The sequence below is a fragment of the Netta rufina genome (genome assembly GCF_964035555.1).
Source record: "Netta rufina genome assembly, chromosome: 2".
Classification (NCBI taxonomy): Eukaryota; Metazoa; Chordata; class Aves; order Anseriformes; family Anatidae; genus Netta; species Netta rufina.
This window is the reverse complement of record NC_140124.1, coordinates 128,637,472-128,658,704: the sequence shown is the minus strand read 5'-3', so window position 1 is coordinate 128,658,704 and position 21,233 is coordinate 128,637,472. Positions and strand designations below refer to the sequence as shown.

Genomic DNA, 21,233 nt, shown 5'->3' with positions numbered 1-21,233 from the left:
TGCCTCCCTACACAAACCACATTCAAGCCCAATCTTTGTGCAGAGACAGCTTAAAGTGAAAAACTGTGCAAAAGCCCTGTTTACTTATGTACACTGCAGCTCAAGCAACACCGATAAATCATGTTTTGAAGAGGAAAAAAAAAAAAAAAAAGTATTTTGTGTTTTGGCAATGTTTAAAGTAAGAAAAAAAGTACAAACTGACCCACAAAGATACAGAGAATTATATTGCTCAGTTTCAAGAGCTTTAATACTTAAGGACACTGAATAACAGGGTGGGATGCGAGTCTTCACAACCAAAGGTCATCTCGAGTTTTAGAAACGTATTATTACCTAAGCTATTCTTAAATTAATCTTGAGTGTTCAGAAAGAACATTCCACATCCCGGAAAACACCATTACTTTGATAAGCCCAGCTTCTGAAAGTACTTTGAAGAAAAGCATCAGAGAGCAAACATGAGTTAGCTCTACAATTCAACATTCTTCCTCCTACCACTCCCTGTGCCTACTGAAATACAAAGAGAAGGTAAACCAGCTCCAGAAGTCAGAACAGTGAGAAATTCTACCCCAAGAACAACATTTCTCAGGCTTCCACTGTAACCTGTAGATCATTTTTCTTCCCACTGTCTGTTATGAAGGTACCAGAGCTTATAAAACACAGCTGGCATAGCTGGCCTTGCTAAGCTAGCTCACAGCCAAACCAATTGATTGATGAGCTGCAGATGATATGCAGCCCCAGCTGCAGTCAAACACATTGCTGACTCAAAATTAAAACAGGCTTTCCCTTTCTGGACAGGCAGCACAGGATTGTCATCAGTCAGAGACAAAAAAGGAATTATTTGATACAGCACTGGACACTGCCTTTCAGATTTAATTAACAGGCATTAATAGTAAGCAAGGCATAAGAGTAAATTAAATAAGAGAGAACCTTTTTGGATTTGAATGCCAAATCATGTCCAGATTTATTGCCTTGCTGAAGTCACTAGCCATATGAACAGTCTGACTGTGAGCTCTATTAAGGAAAGAAGACAGGTATTCATTGAGAATTACCTCTGTTCTCCAACTGCGCTAGAAGGGACACAGAACAAAGGCCAGCTGGTGCTGCCTCCTATTTAAACACTCAATTACCTTTAGTGAGGCACAGGGCGGAAGCCTTAATAACTATTTTGCGACAGCTACTCAGAACAGGCCTGCATTTTTTTATTTTTTTATTTTTTTTTAATATGGCTAAAGCAGCTCATAAAGCACCATAATGACAGACCTACTGACATGTCCTGAAGGCGAGCTGCAACTTCTGGAACCCCAAACCGATACCGACGGATACTCCGCAGAGCAAGGACCCCTGAATTCACCTGGCACAGCATAAAGTTGCTCATAGCATCGACAAGCACACAGACAGCGCACTGACCGCTCCCCCAGCGTTATGAGCGCTCCCTGACACCCAGCTCAACCCTCCGCCTGCAGAGATAACAGGGCAGCGGCTCCACGAAGCCCCCCCGGACCCCAGCGGCCCGGGGGCTCCCTCCCCACCCGCGGCCGGGCTGCGGCGGCGAGGCAGGGCCGGAGACAAAGCGGGGCCCTGCCCGCCGGGCTCCGCGCGGGGCCGCCGCCCCTTCCCCTGCTCGCCACCCCACAGCCACCGCTCGCCGCCCGCCTCAGCCCCTCACCTTCCAGCCCCTCCATGGCGCAGCCCCGACCGCGGCCACCGGCGCCCAGCCCCGCCCGGCCCGGCCCGGCCCGGCCCAGCCCAGCCCAGCCCGGCTCGGCCCGGCCCAGCCCCGCCGCCGCTGCCGTGGCAACGCCGCCAGCGCCCGGCCCGCCAACATCCGCCGCTGCCATTGGGCAGGGCGGGCCCGGCCCTCGGGGCTGACAGACAATTTTTTATTTTTTTATTTTTTTAAAGCGTTATTTATATTTAAACCTTACCAAAATTACCATTGTCTTTATACACTTAACAGCCATTTCTCTGGTTGTTCCAGACGAGTCAGTCCATACAGATTTTCTTGTCCATAAAACCCTGGCCACTGTCACAATCACACCTGGGAATGTAACTCAAAGCCAAACAAATACATGAAAACTTAAATTCCACCTGAGATTTTGGCCACGCTGTCTTCCCTGCATTGCCTTAGCACAGGACACACATCCATGTGCTGCATGCCAAACAGCCAGCATGCAAGCCATGATAAACATAGGGTTTAAGTCGCCCTTTGAGACAAAAAGCTTGAAGATGTACAGTAATGCTACAATTTTTCATGGTAGTTGAGAACCATGCTGAAAATACATTTCAAATTTGCCTTTGATCTATCATGCTTGTAAAATTACAGGCCCTGCTAGAAGGAACTAGTTTGCCACCATGTTGCAGAGTCCTAACTTTTGCAAATTATCTATTAAAGCTTTGACATAAAACTTAAATGAGCCAAAGTTTGCCATAGCTGCCTGCTTACCTAACCATGATGGTAGCACTGCAGAAGTTCTCTTCCTTTCATGATATTTTCATATTTGGACTGCAAGTTCAAAAGAAGAGGCCTAGGATAATTTCATCTTTCAGCAGGAAAATTCTTTGTAATGAAACCATAAGCATAACTTTTATCTTGTGTTTGCAATTTAGTGAAGGGTTTTGTATGAGAGAAGTGTTTGGTTTACTTCGATTCCTTGTTTCTCTTTGAAATTTGTGGTTATTTTTATTAGAAATTAGGGCAGGAGGTAACTTCAGCTCACCCATCTTTAAGTGTCTTCAACGTGGTGAGCTAAGTTAATTGTTAGATTTCCCATTATATCCAATAAAGTTTTGTCTCTGTAGTTTATGCAGTCTATGGGAAGGAGGGTGAGATCTGTCTAGCCAAACATAACGCCTGTTTCTGGAGGTGATGAATCACAGCCTAAGCTCCAGCCAAGAGGAAAATTAGCCTTACTGACTAATTCAGCACCAACTATAAAGTGAACAATTGTTAGTGTCACGTGAGTAGCTCAGTAGACAAATAAACACCCATGTTAGAGTAGTGAAATCCTAACCTAGATGTCTTCAGACTGAATCCTGTACTGGAAACAGACGTACTGTTTAGTTTTGCTCTGCCAAGGTGCCATTGATCTATTTCATTATCTCATTACTCATCTGAGAAGTGAAGGAAATAAGATCTGGCTTATAAAGCTAGTGGGCAAGTGACGGTGCTACTGCAAAGTTAAGAGATTCTCTGGGCTTCTGTGGCTGGTGTATGAACATCCATTGTGCAATGGACAGCATATCTTAAAAGACTTCTGATGATGGGTCTTTCAGTTGTTGTGAACATACGGGAACTGATTGTGAACATATGGGAACTGGTTCTCTATTATCATTGCTACTGTGCCACATGAATGCCTTCATAAATTTACCTTAGTTCCATATTGAAACAAACAAACAAACAAACAAAAAACAACAACAACAACAAAAAACACAAGCCTTTGCTATTTTGCTGTAAACCTACTACTCCATGTCTCTTCTACAAAGACATTCCTATAATATTCAGGATTTCTTATCTAAATTCTTTGATAACTTTATTAATTGCTAGTTTGCAGTATGCATTCTTGTGCCAATATGGGTTTCTGGCTTACATGTTTTCCTCATTGTTTATCTCTTTCATGTATTTATAGGCAATTAGCATACATTCTGTTTCAGTATTTGCCTTGTTCAGCTAAACACAAAGTAGAGCTCTTCTAAGGTGTCTTCATAAACTGTGTTTCCCATTTCCACACTCATCATGTTACCTTTCTTTTTTTTCACCTATTTCTCATTAGTTCGTAATTCGTATGTGATCAACACGTTAAACCATCCCTCAGAGGTGATCTTACTGTATCACTTAGAGTTTTCACCTCTTCTGGGAGTATTTGTACTCAATGCATCTCACGTTACATTTGCTATGTTATTGTAAGCTTGTAGGCACCACATCTATATTTAGTTCCTTTACCATATCAGTTCTTTAACAGGGGCAGCAAGGGTAGGATTTTTTGCTTCTAGACAGTCATACAGTCTGAACAGTGCCTGTTCAGAATCTTTGGTATCTCTGAGGAAGACCAAGTAAACATAGCCCAAAGTGCAGCAGCCACATCTTTCTCAATCATACTTTATTAGAAGAGTTGAAATATAAACACTAGCATAGACACAACTAGACATGGACAAACGCCAGGAGGAATTCCAAAGAAGAGAGATAAGAGTTACACTGTGGTAAGCTCAGACAGGAGTGTAGAGGTACCACCTTAGCTTCAGATTCAGTTTCCAAAAAGGCTCAGGTCTCTTTCAGTAGGTCAGTCATGAAGATTTCTCAGCTTTAGTTGATATAAAAGAGAGGGCTGCTAACAGGAAGAAGTCCTGAGTTTGTGACAAATTTGTGAAGGCCCAATTTCCCTACCAACTGGGGGCATAAATGCAAATCGCAGCTTAGTCTGTATTTTTGGTTGCATAAGGCAACACTTTCAAAAGTGACAAGAGACTGGGAATTTCAGTCTGAGGTTTGAAAGGGTCCTGAATTTCAAAATTCACAGGGAAGCTGTGATACCAAATCTTTCTACCAGAATCTGTCAAGGCCTCTTGAGGAAGAACCTGAGGACTGTATGCACAGGTCCCAGGTACATTACTAGTACATGAGGATGTCTCTTTGCTGCTTGTGTGTGATACTTGTGACTGATCACACAAGGAACTCTAGTCCTTTCTTTTGTGCCGGCCCTATTTGTCATGGAGATCCTCATGTGATAGAGATAACCAGATTATGATCATCTAAAAGGCACATATTAATCACAGAATATATTTAGTAGAATGCAATGGGAATAGGATTCTGGGCCTTTGAACAATTCATATGGGCAACAGTCACCCCAGGTAAAGAAAGCTGCAGGAAATGAACTGTGAGTCTTACAAATAGTTTGGGCAGGCCAATAGGAGCTGTAGAATAAATATGGTTTCCTGTATATTTTAATATGGAAGATCATCTAAAGTGAAGTACTCAAAACTCGTCAGTCACTTCAGAAAGTACAAATCCTGGGATCCAGAGTTTGGCAATACATTGTCCTAGATCTTTGCAAAGCTTTGCAAATCCTTCATTTTGGTCAGAAGTTTTATAAAAGGACTAAGTCCTGTAAAATGATCAGAATTTCATTGACATTTCAAATGCCTTTCTTCACCATTCTAATCCTTTTCATGATGACTAAGATCTTCATAGAAAATCAAAACCCGTTCACTATCTTTCATGTTAATAATGAACATTGGATAAAGAAGGATTTCCCAAAGTGGCACTTTAATTAATACACTTTGCACTAAAACTAGCTTCTGGGAATTCAGATATGCTTGCACAGGGGGACTTTAAAATTTAAATATTCCTAATAAGCTTTTTCTTACAATTAACATTAATTGAGGACTGCAGACAAGAATGATTACTCTCCTACTAAAATAATTCCTCAATTGAATTACTACAAGAGTGCCTTTTGTTCTTCTTTTGTGGATTATAGTCCTGATTTATATTCAGAACTGGAGTATTGTGATTTTGCTATCAATCTTTTTAGAAACCCAGCCTTTTTTCAGTACTCTTTATGGTTTTGTTTGCTCTGGGACTCCCACATCAGGAAGAACAAGACCAGAGGCCACAATGAAAATTGGTGAGCATTGCTGGAGTGAACATATTTTGCTCATGAATTCCTCAAACATGAATTGCTCAATGTATAAAGCTGCATCTAAACTTGAAGCATTAGAGCAAATGAGATGTAATAACGCCCAAAACACCAATAAAATAACAGTTTAAATTCTGGAATGCCATGCTGTTAGATATATTTTGTTGAACCAAGTAGCCAGTAATAAGAGGAGGCCAAGGACTGTGACTTTATCTGGGGATGTAATTCTTCAGTTGGATACCAAACGACAAAAGAAAAACTATTTTCTTCCGTCAGGCTGTCTATTGCTGGAGAAATGCCATATGTTCACGATCAGTAAAACAATACCACCACCAAAAACAGTTGTCCTCTGATGACCATCGTTTCTCAGCTCTTCATTCTGACCCTAGTGCTGGCCCAAGTGTTGATGTACTCAGGTGGTTTGGGGATTTATCCAGTTAGGACTGGGTAAGTGACACTCAACCATCATCTGTTCTGTGCATTTCTCTGATTACCTGCATGGCTAAGTGAACTGCTGTGCCAGCACAGGGAAGGATGTCTGCATCAAATCAGAAGGGCTAGCCAGAGACTTAGGGGAAGACAAAACTGACACTTCCATTGGTAGTTTGTGGTGGTTTAAAAAGAAGATAGTATAGAGGTTTTCTCAGGCAATAAGCCTGCAAGTTTCTCATCTCCTACCTCAGATGTTACATATTCTTCCTGATCTCTTTTTTTGTTTCTCAAAAACAAAAATGGCCCTTCCCCATTAAAATGCCACTCTTTTTTTTTTTTTTTTTTTTTTTTTTTCTGATCCAGAAGCACAAAAAAACAAAGTAATTGAAATACAGCCCCGTGTGTAGGGTAGGGCTAAGCTGTATCTAAAATGCTATATGAAACTTTAACAGGCCCATTATACAATCAATCTCATAGGACTGGTTTTTATTTTAATTTTTTTAAATGATTTTTTTTTTCCAATTATTTTTTTTCACGGTTTTGTAGCAGCTACTTTAATAGTTGAAGGGACAAAATGACAAGCAGGCATTTCCGTTTCTTGCTTCTCAGTCTGGCTAAAATACAAACTGTTGGATGTTACCTGACAGATGAATGTTTAGAGGCTGGACCAAAACAGCAGCAGTGGAAAATCCTGAACAGTTAGAGCAGTAGCAAGTTTTAGAGAAGTAATTTTCCCAGACTGTGCTTCTGCCAGACATGTTCTCTTATCAGTCTTTCTGCACTCCTCAGAGTACCACCCAGAGCAGAGTGGAGAAACCAGAGTTTCAGAATACAGCAAGACCAAATATTTGGTGTTGAGAGATGCAGTTCAGGGTATGGTGTCATTCTTCCCTAGATACAATAATAGTTTTCTTCTCCTACGCAAGATGTGCTTGTGGTGTCTATAAAGCTGGTAGTGTAAAGCCAAAGTTTCAGAATTGAAGAAACAGGAGGATTCTTAAGTTCTTTGTTTGCAGATTGCTTATATTTGACATATTTTCTTATATTTTCTCTTCTAAAACAGGATTGCCCTCTCACTCCCTCAGATGTACCTTTCTATTTCAAAGAGCTTTATTTAGGCAGTAAGCATATTTATTTATTTTTTTTACAACTCTGCATTTTTACATTCAACTTTCAAATAACACAATACACACAATTTTCTATATAATCTCTGCTTTTAAATTCTGTTTAGAGACATGGTTAAATTTTCATAGCCTATAGTAGCTCTGCCATTTTCTTTTTTCTATGTATCAGCATCTGCAATCTATGTAACAGTCTTCAAATGTTGGGGTGTTTGTTAGTTTTCACAGTTCTACTAGCAGGGTAGTTCTTAAAAAAATGAGTGGGAAAATCAGAGTGCAGAATATGTAAGCCAAACAGATTGACTTTTGGTAAATCCCCTGCACCATTTGTGTTTTATTTCCAACACACTTCCACTGCTGAGCTTGTTGCCTTAGGATATGATCTTGTTTTCTAAGGCATGGCACGAGCCAGAACTGAGATTACTGAGAAGAAAAGCAATGCTATAAAGCTGATTTAACAAAGCCATTTTATATGAGTTTCTGTGAAAAGCACTTTATGTGTTTCTGTTCCTTAAGTGTTTGCTTAGAAAACTGACTTTTCTGGGAAGACATGTAAAAATTGGTTGCATTTATGTATTTTACAAAGCAATTGCCCACACAGATGGTGAAATATTCTAGTCTTCTGGAATTCTCCAAATGTCATACAAGGCAATTAAAGTTAAAATTATATATATGCATTGTGGCCCTGTGGATAGAATGAGGTAGTTTCACCCTTTTATGAGATATGTTTTAGTTGATAAGTTAAACTGGGCACTTTAATCCTTGTTTTTAATTTTTTTTGTTTGTTTTGTTTTGTTTTGTTTTTGTTTTATAGTGTTCTTTTTTTCTATATTCAAAGGAAAATGTTGTGTTAAATCACAGTAACCAATGATAAAATCATTCAGAACTGGACTTGGATTTCGTTCAAAACACATATTTTGCTATATTTATTTATTTATATATTTATTTATTTATTTACCATTTAAGATACTCAGCTTCTTGCAGTTTTCTGTCCCAGAATTTGATCTCAAGATTCTTCTATTCTTAGACAAAAAAAAAAAAATAGAGAAATTATACTGTGCATATCATCCCTCATCACCTTGTGCTATGTGACTAAATTTACACGTTCACAGTTCTTCTCTTTAGGAATGTAGTCACAGATTTGGTGGTAAAATTCCCTCTTAAAACAAAACATTTTTACATAGTGCTTTGGCAAAGAAGGGAAAAAATAAAGCAATCATCTAAAAGCACATTTAGTTTTGTCATTACATTGGATGTGCTTTCCTTATATTGAACAGGAAGAGACAAACCGATGGATTCTCCAGGCCCTCTCTAGTTGTAGATGACCTCCTGGTGATTGTCTCTCATGGTATTTTTCCTTTCAAGGCTACAATCTCACTCCATATATGTCTTTCTATCCTCTGTCCTTCTGTCCTTCTGTCTCTTCTTCTAAGAAACATTTGATACATTGCCATGATGAACATTCCTTCCATTTTATAATGATTTGTGGTTTGTCTTGTTTATCCAGTTTCCAGATATCCACATTCACCATGATGTTTTTCAGTACTAAGAAGTACCATTGAATACACCTACTTATGGTGCAGGGTGAAAGCTGGTTCTTCAGCCTTCCTAACAGCAAATCAAGGCATTGCAATAAACTGCCTTTTAGGTGTAGATCAAAATACTGAAAGCTACCAAGAAACTGACAGTCAGTATGGTGACTTTTGGTCTGACCTAGGTTGAGATGGCTTTTTCTGTACAAGTCAACTTTGCCATGTAGTTAGACACTTGGATAAAAAAAAATAAATAAATCACTATATGATACAATACTACTGATACTTCCAGATTCATATGAATATTTACTGAAAAGTCTTGACACATTTGGCACAGACTAGATTTTACAACAGTATTCATGTTGCTCATGAGTGACTTGAGTAATTCCTGTACGTTCTAATATAAAGAACACATACAATGTTGCACTTTATTTTTAAATTTAGATTTACCTTATGGTGTGGAGTTTTGTTTTCCACAACTTTATAAGAAGTCACCAAATATACATGGGCTACAGGAAGAAACACAGAAATATTAGTCAATGCTTTCATTTTGGGCAATGGGTCCACCATACCGATGGCGTTATATTGGACCAATTCAACAATTTGTATTCATTTTTCATCATAGATATCAGTAACAGGAGGGACTCATGTTAGTGAAAAATAATTTTCAGAATGTATTCATAGATATTTTGTGTCATTTGATCAAATTTTAGAATTTAGAAGTACAAAAATCTTTGACTATTTGTTTCACTGAAGAGTATTTGATTAGTTGTAGCTTAAAGTCTCAGTCTGTCCAGTGAACTGCGAAATTTCATATTGATTTAAAAGATTTACATATATTGGTCTTGAAACTGAAATCAACTGAGGATTTCTATTTTTATTCTGTACTGTAAGACATTGAACTCAGAGCCTGAATTAAACTGATCTTTGGTCTAAAATATTTAGTCTAAAAAATAAGTATTTGGATATAGAAGCTACTACTTACAAAAATAATGGCCAGCAGTTAAGGAGATTTTTTTTGATCTCAAAATATTACCGAAGTTGGCAGTGTAAGACTCGGAAAGGGGAAATGAAATCACACACAAAAAAATCCACATGCAGTGTTAAGAGTCGAAATTATATTCCCTGACTCCCACTCTGTGTCCTGGCATCACAATCATCTTTCTTTTTGCATAAAGAAAGATGAATCTTTGTTGTAAAATAAAAAGTTAACTATGTGAGTTTGGCATTTATTTAATTCTAAGTACCAAAGGAGATTTTGAGAATACAACCCTACACATTGGTTGTAATGCTTTTAATAATTACAAATCCCAAATGTGCATTTTTGGATATGATTTTTATGTGTGTGTAACAACTCCTAAGACGGTACAAAATGTTTACAGCTCTAGGATACTGACTTGTTACAGCTCTTGAAGAAAAATCACAACACAGTATTCTTACCTGCAGCTCCAGCTGCCTTCCTTTTCTTCTTGGGACCAATTCATCTGTTTTCTGCTGGGTTGAAATTCTTGCTTTATTCACTATCTTAATTAATTGCCTAAATTCATTACTGATAGAACAGAAATACATTGTTTAACAGTGCCTCTCAACCAACAATTCAGGTAGAAACCCCACTGAATTCTATTACACCTTTAAAAAGCTTGAAAATATTCTCTTGTGTTTCTTTCCTGACTTGACTTTCTCTGAATCTTTCAGGCCCCTTTTAGGTACTGGAAGGCTGCTGTAAGGTCTCCCCAGGGTCTTCCCTTCTCCAGGCTGAACAACCCCAACTCAGCCTGTCTTCACAGGAGATGTGCTCCAGCCCTCTGATCACCTTTATGACCCTCCTCTGAACTTGTTCTAATAGGTCCGTGTCCTTCTTGTGCTGGGGACCCCAAAGCTGAGCACAGCACTCCAGGTGGGGTCTCACCTGAGCAAAGCAGAGAGGGAGAATCACCTCCCTTGACCTGATGGCCATGCTTTTATTGATGCAGCTCAGGATACAGTTGGCTTTCTGGGCTGCAAGCATTGCATTGTGAGAGATTTGGAAAATTTGGGGAGAGCAGAGTCAGCAAAGACTTGACTACATTTATCAACTTTATTTCCTGCTAATTAAATGAAGCTAAAACTGCATACAAGTGTGACTTGACCTTGTGAAAGGAGATTCTGGGGCATGTCAAAGTACCCCAGCTTCTCACATCAGTCCAGTGTCAAATATAAAAGCATCATGTGTACTTGTGATACATGGAGTCTGTTCAACAAGGCTTTGGGAGCTAGGGCTATTTGCACTTCAGATAAATATGTGACTATATAGGTTTTAAAATGCATGCAGTAAATGCACATATATGCTGAGTTTTGCTTTGGCTGAGTCACTGTCAAGCAAGTTCCATTGGTGTTCTTACAAGTCAGCAGTCTGTACACCTACTGAATTTAGCCTTTAGCCTATACTTAAATGTAGATACATCCTACCTACTGACCAGTCCTACAATATCAAGGCACATCAAGGCTTGGTGCCTCATTCCAAACAAGTCCAATAAAGAGTGTGGTAGAGTCTGGACATACCCTTACATTAGCATTTCCATGCTAGAGCTACAGTGAATTTGGGGTGGATATATTTCTTTTAGGTCATCCAGTTTTCCTACATTCAGACCCAAAATGTATTGTAGTTATAGTCCAGACAAACATCTTTGGGTAACTTGGACCTTGGATTTGAACTACCACTTTTAGCTCTTCCCAATTATGTGTTTCTATATAAGTCCTCCATAGAAACCTCAAATGACATTTCCATCAGCCATGTTTAATCATCCATTATCTTAATCAGTCATTTTTTTGTGTATTCTATAGTTGGGTGTATGCCAGTTCAGTTAACATGCCTGCTGCGTAAACATCTGGTAATTGCTAACAAAATGATTTTTTTTTTCTGTAAACAGAAACAAAAATTAGAACCACTGTTAGTGCTGTCACTAACATTCTTTGAGGTAATTGTTTTGTTTTTTTGTTGTCGCCATTTGATGTACAATTACTGTGTAGATAACACAGTAATTACTGTGTGATATTTTTGTATAGTACGAAATATACAAAAGAATGTATATATACAAAAATATCAGCTCTAGCAGAAGGGTTGAATTCCCTGTCTTATATCTATGTGGATCCTATATGGATACAGGCATCTATGGGGATATGGATACTGGACACTGATTGGCATGCACTCCATATCCTTGCAGTAATACAAATTACTGTATCACTTGATATATTAATTTGCAGGAGCTCTGCATTTTTCTTACTTGCACCTGCATAACTATTGAAAAGACATATGCACACCCTTCAATGCAAACTCTCCTTTTTTGTTTGCTTAAAATAATATATTGCTTTCCAGGTCCCATCAGAAGCCTTGTGTTTGCAGTTTTTGAACTCCAGCTACTCCCAGTCTGAGAAAACACAATATTAATATAAAATACTGTTTAGTTATGAAACATCCACAATATTCCTACGAATCATTAAAGCACTATGAAAACAGCAGAGGGGCTGAATTTGTATGCTGATGTGGCACAGATGACTAATGTCCTAATCCCGGTATCAGTAGTTCTTTGGAGAGTGATACTGACAGGAATAAGGCTTTCTACAGGTGTAGGAAACAACGATCTGATTGTAGGATTTGGCAAGGAAATTATTTTGTCTTCATTTTCAGAAAGACAGGTACTTCCTTTTCCAGTAGTCATTTTTAGCTACAGTTCTTTTAAATAAACAGCAGAAAACAGAAGAATCTTTTCGTGAATGGAAGCACACGTCTTAAGGTATAATTAACTTTGTGGTCCAGTTGAATGCTAAATAATAAAGCCTGTAGAGTACTGTCCAACCATGAAGCAACCCTTGGTGACTCAATATGGACATGCACTGTCATCAGCACAGTAAAACAAGTTTATTCTGCTGCTTTCTTACAGCAACTCCCTAATTCCAGTAATATTAATACTAAGATGTTATTCCATGCTTCAGAGTAGGTGAGAAGTACCGGTTTTATAAGTCTTGATCTCCCTGTTTCTGGCTATTCATCTATTTGCCACAAGGCAGAACAACAAAGACAGAGATTTGGTTTGCCTTTTTTTTTTTTTTTTTTTTTTTTTTTTTAACAACATGTTACCTCTGTGTAAAAGAATTGAATACATACATATATATATATATATAGTCAAAAATACAGAAATGCTATGACATTAGGTTAATATATTTGTTAGAATTTTATTTTATTTTACTTCCTGAAGAGTGAATAACAGAAAAAATCATAGAATCACAGAATCACTTAGGTTGGGAAAGACCTCTAAGATCAACCTTTAACTTAGCACTGCCATGTCCACCATTAAACCATGTCACTGAGCTCTACATCTACACTTTTTTTGAAGACCTTCAGGGCTCAGCCACTTCTCTGGGCAGCTTGTTCCAATACTTCACAATCCGTTCAGTGAAGAATTTTTCCCTAAAATATTAGAATATTAATCTATTATTTGAATCTGCCTTTAATTCTGTAAGAAGGCCTTTTTTTTTTTTTTTTTCTTGTTTAATAATTGAACAAATATTATTTGTATTTAAAAGATGTTGACCTCAGTGCTTGACTTTCTGGCTAAGGAAGGTTACACCCATGTAATTGGTATAGAAAAATGTGACCCTTTGTTATTGGTAGATGCTAACACTCTCTTTTATCCTTTTCTGTGTTCAGGACATGCTTCCAAAACCCTCAGAGATCTGACCTCGCATTCTTACAGTTTCTTACACTGTTCTTTCTTCTTCCAGCTGGAATGCAAACCCCACCTTCATTTCAAAGATATTGCCTGAAGAAATTGTACATAAATGCCCATATGCTTTAATCAAAGATGAATTCCTAAAGGCTAAATTGAAGGTTAGGAAACTCGTAAGTAGGAGCTGAGAGTGAAACATAATAATGTGGACAAATGCCAGTACTGCTCTTTACCTAATAACCCTTCCAAAATTCTCGACTGGTCTTGATAGAGTATTTCTTTTACCTATTATGCAAGCTATTATAATATTATTTTAAACAACAAAGACATTCTCTCCCAGAGCTTTTTAAAAGTGCAGGAAGGGATTGCTACACAGTCTTGTCCTGTTTCTACACTGTTTAGTTAACCAGTAAGACATAATTACTTAGTGAAGTTAATTATTCTGTTTGAAAATCTCACTAAAATGTGCTGAGAAGCATATATCACCAAGTACAATTATTATAATTGTAATATATATATATATTAATTAGTCGGTCCTTCCAAATTCATTAGCTGTGAGTCAGGAAATGTGAAGGTAATAGAGCAGCTTTTTACAAATTAATACTTACAAAAGTGTCAATGGCAAAACCTGTGCCACCAGAGGGGCTGTGAAGTCTGGTGTCTGCAAGCCTACACCTTGCGAGGACATGTCTGGCAGTGCTGCTTCTGCTTTCTACTCTGGTTCCTAGAAACTGAAGTTGCAGTTGTTTTGGGCATTTTCAAAGAAGGTACAGAGCAGTGGCATACAGGAGCAGCTTTGTAAGTATTCTTTCCTTGGTGCAATACAGTCAAGCAAAATGCTATGTATTAGACTGAGATGCCTTGAAAATAAGCGTTTATCTTAAAAGAGAATAAAAAGAAGAGTCAGTGTCATGACCCATGACTGCCTTATTAGTTATCCATCCACTAAGTAACAATAAAGCACACTATGCAACATTTCGATGCGTATAGCTACATAGCATGCTACCGTCTGCTATGTGACTACATAAATGATGACTACAAATGGCTTTTTAAAACTCTTACAGTACCTTGCTCTGTAACTCAGCCTTGCAGGACTTAAAACATGAGCTGGGACAAAGTGAAATGTACATGGGGGAAAACTCATTTATGGTTATTCAGGAAAACAAAATTCCAAATTAACTGTATAATTCTTGGCAGATGCTTCAGTCAGGGATGTCTGGCTGCTTCACACCTACCAAGGTGCTGCAGCAGAAAGCCAAAAGCCTGTGTGCTGCTGTTGAGGTCCAGATGCAGCAGAAGTGGAGAGGACACATTCTGCACCCAGCAGGATCAGAGATAAAATTCAGCACTTCTAGAGCTGGAGTTGCTAACAAGAGACACTTCAAAAAGAAGAACTAGGCGGGGAAGTCTGAGGTAGGGTATTTGCAGAAATGCTAAAATAAATAAATAAATACATAATAATCTAATTGTTCTACTATATTTTTAATAGTACTGTAATCCAGAAATCAAACCAGAAACATGTTGTATGTCAGGTTTTCCAGATCTCTGCACACACTTTCTAACTGTGTTCTCTGACCTTGTGAATTTCCAAGCGTCCTCTGTCATCACTCTGAAAGCATTCAAATTATGAAGTATTCCTCCAAGAGATCTCAACTAACTACTATGACTGTGTTCAGCTGGGAAGTGTTGACAAAGTTACCTTCCACTTTACATACGCAGAGTTAAGAAGAAAATGTCCCGCAGTGTACCAGATACCATATCTAAGAAAGGATCTTTAAGGGTCTAGCAAGCGTGGGATGAACTCACCTAGAATACAGCACTGAATGTCTAAGTTGGAGGACCCAGACTTATGTCCTTGTGCCCCTCAGCCCCACATAGAGGCAAAAATTTTGTGTTTACCAGCTCAATGTTCCCTCTACCTTGCTGCACTGTGCAGATGACTTCCATTAGAAGGAAACTACATTTTCTGGCCTAAAAAGCCTCTGTTCTGGGTGATAAGAAAGTCAGGTGTTCTGCAGTAAAGAAAAGATGAGGGTGAAGGAGAGAGGTAGCATCACCCAGTTTCATGGATTTGTCAGTCACCATGTGAATATGTCCTAAGGGTAAAACTTGGAGGCATGAAGAAGATGTCTGTTACTGATAAATACAATTATATTAAACTAATTACATGCCATGTAATAAAAACATGCATACAGTGATTTTATTTTTTCTCTTATGGAGATGACACAATGTTTCTATTTAGGTAAATATTTTGTGAGGAAGTCTGGCAGACATGATAAAAAAAAAAGGAACTCAGTATTGTATTATTTATTATACCTTAGTATATTAAATGTTCATTATTATTATTGTTAGAATTAACAATCAATTATCATCTAATATACTGAGGTATAACAATACAATAATAATAATTGTATTCCCTCCTCATAACTCCTCAAATAGTGTCTCAAAGCTTAATAGCAAATAAATACAAAGGGAATAAAATAATCAAAGTTTTGTCTGGAGATTTTATGTCAGCTTGTTTTTGTTTCCAATTTATTCCTTGGTCTTCTGAACTCTAAGAACAATATGCTATTCTCAGATGGTGCTATCTGGCTGTGACACTGTAAGCAATAATGATACTGTGTTCATATGCTTCAGGAAAGAACTGAGCTCTGAAATATATTTGAAGGGTTCTGCTGAGGATAATTTTTTAGGATAAAAACATTTTGCATATGTGGTGGTTTTACCCTGCTGGGCAACTAAACTCCATTATAGCCACTCTCTCATTCCCCCTCCTAAAAAGGAAGAGGGAGAGAAAATAAAATGGAAAGGGCTCAAGGGTTGAGATCACCACCTACCGTCACAGGCAAAATAGTCTCAGTGTAGAGAGATTAATGTCATGTATTGTGTATCACTAGCAGACTAGAGCAGTGAGAAACTAAAATCAAATTAAAAACACTTTTCTTTCCCCTCATCCACTCTCTTCTGCCTCCTCCCCCTGAGTGGCAGAGGTAAACAGTGAATGGGGGCTGCAGTCAGTCCCACACTAGGTCAGAAATTGTTTTGTTTTGTTTTGTTTTGTTTTGTTTTTTTCTTAAATCTGCTCTCACAGAGGCGCAAATTGGCTTGGGTCTGGCCAGCAGTGGGCTGGCCATACCTAACATGGGGCAGCTTCTAGATTCTTCGCACAGAAGCCACCCCTACAGGCCCCCCCACTACCAAAACCTTGCCACATGAACCCATTACAGTGGGGTCTACAGAAGGCATGTGCTGACAACTGAGCTACATGAGTTTGTGAAGAAAATACACAGGGGGTGCTTCAGACCTGCTTGTAAGGGATGTAAATCTCTCCCTCTGGGCTTGGGGGTGCCTTTCTCTTCTTTGGCTTGACTGCTCATATTAAGCATGTAAATCTCTTTCAGTACTTTCCTTTGAAGATCAGCTTATCGATCCTGCTCTTTTTACTCTTTTTCCTTTAAGAAAACAACCAGTGTAGTTTTGGAGCAATTGTCAGGTAGTCTTGTGATTAGGGTACTCACCTGGGAGAAGGTGAAGCCTTTCATTTCTTTTTATGTAGTGGGGAAAACCTTTAAAATGAGGGCTCGGAAGTCTCTGCACTAGAATAGTCTCTTGCCTAGAAGGTAGATGGTGGAGATTCAAAGCCTCAGGCAAAGGATAGGATTTATTCTAAACCTTTGATGTCACGGGGGTCAAAACTTTAATCTTCAAACTGTTGGAAAAAAGGACTGGAGAAAGAGGCATTTTTGTTGCAACCTTTGATAAAATGGTTTCCTAGGAAGACCAGTATTACTGAATGTTAGAGTAACACATGGTGTACTGTCATGATCATCTGGTCCTTATTTTGTTTCAAGCATGCTTGACATACTTTCTTCAAAAAGTAAAATGCTGCAAGGCTTCTGTGGCTTTCAGCAGGAAGGGGTAAGAGATCTCACCTTCAACCACAAAGAAACACAGTATCCAGACCTGCAGCTTTATTCAGATGCCTTATTTAAGGTTTTGAGTTTTGGCCTTAAAAGGTCAGCTGGGAAAAATTATTTTATTATGAATAGTTGTCTAAAAGAGAAGAACCCAACTTTCTGGAAGAACGAAGATTTTAGGAGGCAGTTCTTATCTCAGTAGGCTGATACTCAGAACTCGCATTTAGAGCTTAGTCAAAAGCAATCTCTGGGGAGAACTCTTCCCTCCCTTCCCACCCCCCAACATTTATTTCAGCTTTCTGGTAAGGAAAAATGATTATGTCAGCTTATGGCTAAAAGATAACTACTGAAAGAAAGGGTTGACTATTTTAGTTTAGTTTAGTTTAGTTTAGTTTAGTTTAGTTTAGTTTAGTTTAGTTTAGTTATTTTTTATGTGTGAAGCTTCACGGGTATGTACTACACCTTTACTTCATGTACTTCCTAAATGGTGCATGTACTTTGTACTTCCTAATGGTGCAGCCTGACAGACTAGTTCATAGAAATCGCAGATTTCAAAGCCTAAGCTGTCAAACTACAGCATAAAAGCTTTTAAGACAAAATTGCTTACTTTCCTGTGATGTATCTGAAATAGGTGTACTATCTTTACTGCAATATACTTGGTAACATGATGTTACATCTCCATAGTACACATGTGATCATACATACCTTTGAATTAAATAGTTTATCTTTTTAAACAAAGACAAAAGGAATCTCAGCCTGCCTGGAGTAGTAAAGCATTGTAATGCTCGTGAAAAAACGTGTTCTGCTTTTCCTTTTGCTGAAATTGAAAAAATAATGACTGAATTACAATGTGATTTTAGCTGGTGAGTCAAGTGACTTTTCCAGTTGGAGAAGTTGTGCTGTTCAACTCATTAAAGATGACAAAGATATGCAATACATAATGTATATCTATAATCTCTCTATATATACAGTTACATATATATGATAAAGATGTATATGAATGTAGCTAGTATATCTCTAGCTATATCTAATAATCTTTCTTGCATCTAATATCTATATCTAATCATATAGATAATAGATTAGATAGATATAGATATAGATATAGATATAGATATAGATATAGATATAGATATAGATATAGATATAGATATAGATATAGATATAGATAGATATAGATAGCTGCAGATGGATAGCTGTTGATGGACCACAAGATTCAAGAAACAAGTAATAGGAAAGGGAGCCTTTCACTCTTCCGAACTCATTCAGCTCTTAAGCGGGCAAAACCTATTACTCCTGGCTGAGTAGTAGAACAGATTGATGTTCTTAGTTGGCAAACCTCCATATAATGTAAAAACCCTCACTGAGATATTTCTGAAACTCTTCCTAAGTGTTCTCCGTGCTGTAGACAAAACAGAAGAATAACAAAATCTGAATTTTCACCTTGAAGCTGTTAGATACAGTGCAGACACTTCCCTGAAAGAGTGTGTTCCTTGTGTGAAGATAAAGTTCAAAAAGGATTTTTTTTTTTTTTTTTTAAACTAAAAGAGGCCCTAGTGGGCTAATCTTTAAAGTATTAAAAGTAGATACCTCAGACTCAAAGTCAATGTATTCAAAGTCTTCAGAAAGTGGAAAATAAAGTAAAAAGGCTGAAATTTACCTACAATGTATTCAAGAAAGGAAACTACAAACTGTGCTCCTCTCATTTAGAGTCTCAAGTGAGCTGTACAGTAGATCTTTGAGACTAGCAGAAGTCTTTTAAATGAAATATATATTTTTGTATTTTTCCGTATATGGTAAAATGAAATGCATGAATGAGTATATATTCCAATGCAATTTGAATTGTAATAGAAGATGGAAGAATAGAAAATAGAAGTATTTCAATAGTTCATTGACTTCTAGGATTTAAGGAAAAATTAAAGGATTTATAGAGAAATCATACAGTTTCTTTCGTAATTCTTCATTTCTTCATCAAAGAAGATGTTGGCAAAAGATCTGCAGTTTTCAGGTAAAGTTTTCAGGTGCACTGGTTTAAAAAAAAAAAAAAAGAAAAAAAGGCAAAATACTTTATCACAACGTGCTAGATTGCTCTGGGAATATCAATAGGAACAACAGGAACATTACAATCTAGCAAACAAAGTATACCGTATAAGCAGAGGTTTCAAAGAGTCTTGAAACTAAGAATGCAGAATAGAACAAACTAAAGACTGAATCCTAGCTTGTGGTAAAATCATTCTTGTTAGAAGTACTCTTTCAGTTTTCTCTGCCCATAGAAATGGTTGTGGCCAAGTTATCCACCATGACAAGTACAAACTCGCATGGTGAGTATTGAACATAATAGGTTAAAAATAAAACAATTGCTGTCTGCAGTGGGGCTATTGGTGTTCAACTCGCTAATGCATGATTTGGTAGAGAAAAGAAGAGCAGAACAAAACACAGAAAATCAATGCTATTGAGGAAAAAAAATATTTACTCATTTTTTGTGGGGATCATATCAGGGACAGATATATAGGTGGCACAATGACAAAAATAGAAGTAATGACAAAAGAAGTTATTGACAATACAAGTCAATTTACAGCACAACAAACCATTCTGATGTCTCCTGTTGTTTCAGGGTTCTGTAAAGCATACCAAGAAGAGAGGAAAGTGTCTATATGAAGATCTTGGAAAAAGCAGAGAAAAATGTCCATATCTGGTAAATAGCCAGGAAAAAGATCACTTTACTCATATATAAAAAAATGGATTGGTAAAAAAGTAATAGATTATACACAATTATATTGAACCCCCACACTAAATACTGTATTCAATTCCAGACATTGCCAGTGATCTATTTAGTTATGATAGTTGATATGTTATATTCACTTTGCAGAACTATTCAGGTCTTAAAATAGTAAGGAACATGGTGGTGAATGGAAAGAAAATATGTTTCAGTATGACATACATCTCCCTCCTCCTTCTACTGTGGAAGTGCAGAGAAATGTAATATGAAATACAATATTCTCATCATGACCCTATACATCAAGTAAGTGGCACAACCCAGTCAACAGTTTTATCATACATGAAAATGATTTTCCAGTTTTCATATAAGAACAATTTTCATGTTCATGTGCAATATCATTGAAGGTTTAAAAGTAGAGACTTGTCTGCTACTACTGAAAACACTTAACTGGAAGCTCAGTTGCATACTTTTATGTGCAATATGGATGCTAAAGTGAGCAGACTCCAGATGCCTGTTACCAGAGATATTAATATTCTTTTTTTGACACCTTGCATGCCTGCTCAAATGAGTGTCTTTTTGGGGTACTGCTCTGATTACATCTTCCAAGATTTTTTTTTTTCAGCTCAGTAGATTCCTATGTGTTGAGTAGTAGTTTCTGTGTGCTTATCAACTGCAACTGCATTGTAAATCATCCTTTTTCAATCTATGCAAAGCCTCATTCACCCAGGGAGAAAATGCAGTAGCTCCCCTTTACATATTTCACAAGTTCAAGTGTTATATTCACCGTGTGGCTATAGTGAAACTGGTGTGTATTTTTGAAATAGCTGATCCACTTTTGATATGAGCCCTTGCTATCTCACTTCATGCAAAAGGATAAAATGAATAAAAAATTAAGATGAAAAGACAAATTTTGTGAATTTTCTGATTCTCTATTCTGATTATAAGTGTAGTGGCATATTCATGCCAGAAACGGAAGGCTGGGCCAGATCGTCTCCCCAGAGTCTTTTTGCAGAAGACAATTCAGAGAAACTAATCTAGATTTTTTTTTTATTTTTTTTTTTAATTATTCCCTGGAGAAACCTCTGTCTCCCTGTTGACTGGGCACCCATGCTGGAGGTAGGAATTAATTGTTTTTGAATTGGGGCAGTTTATTTAATGAAAGCTCAGGGCAAAATATACTTC

General features: G+C 37.6%; 1 protein-coding gene across 1 annotated transcript in view; it reads right to left on the bottom strand.

Moving 5' to 3' along the window:
* ZC2HC1A (zinc finger C2HC-type containing 1A) overlaps positions 1–1,889 on the bottom strand; it is a 41,073-nt gene extending 39,184 nt beyond the window's left edge. Inside the window, exon 1 of the mRNA XM_084306867.1 lies at positions 1,664–1,889. Within this exon, the coding sequence (XP_084162993.1) occupies positions 1,664–1,835 (172 nt within the window). The 5' untranslated portion in view covers positions 1,836–1,889. The remainder of the gene's footprint in view (positions 1–1,663) is intronic.
* Positions 1,890–21,233: the final 19,344 nt, after the last annotated feature.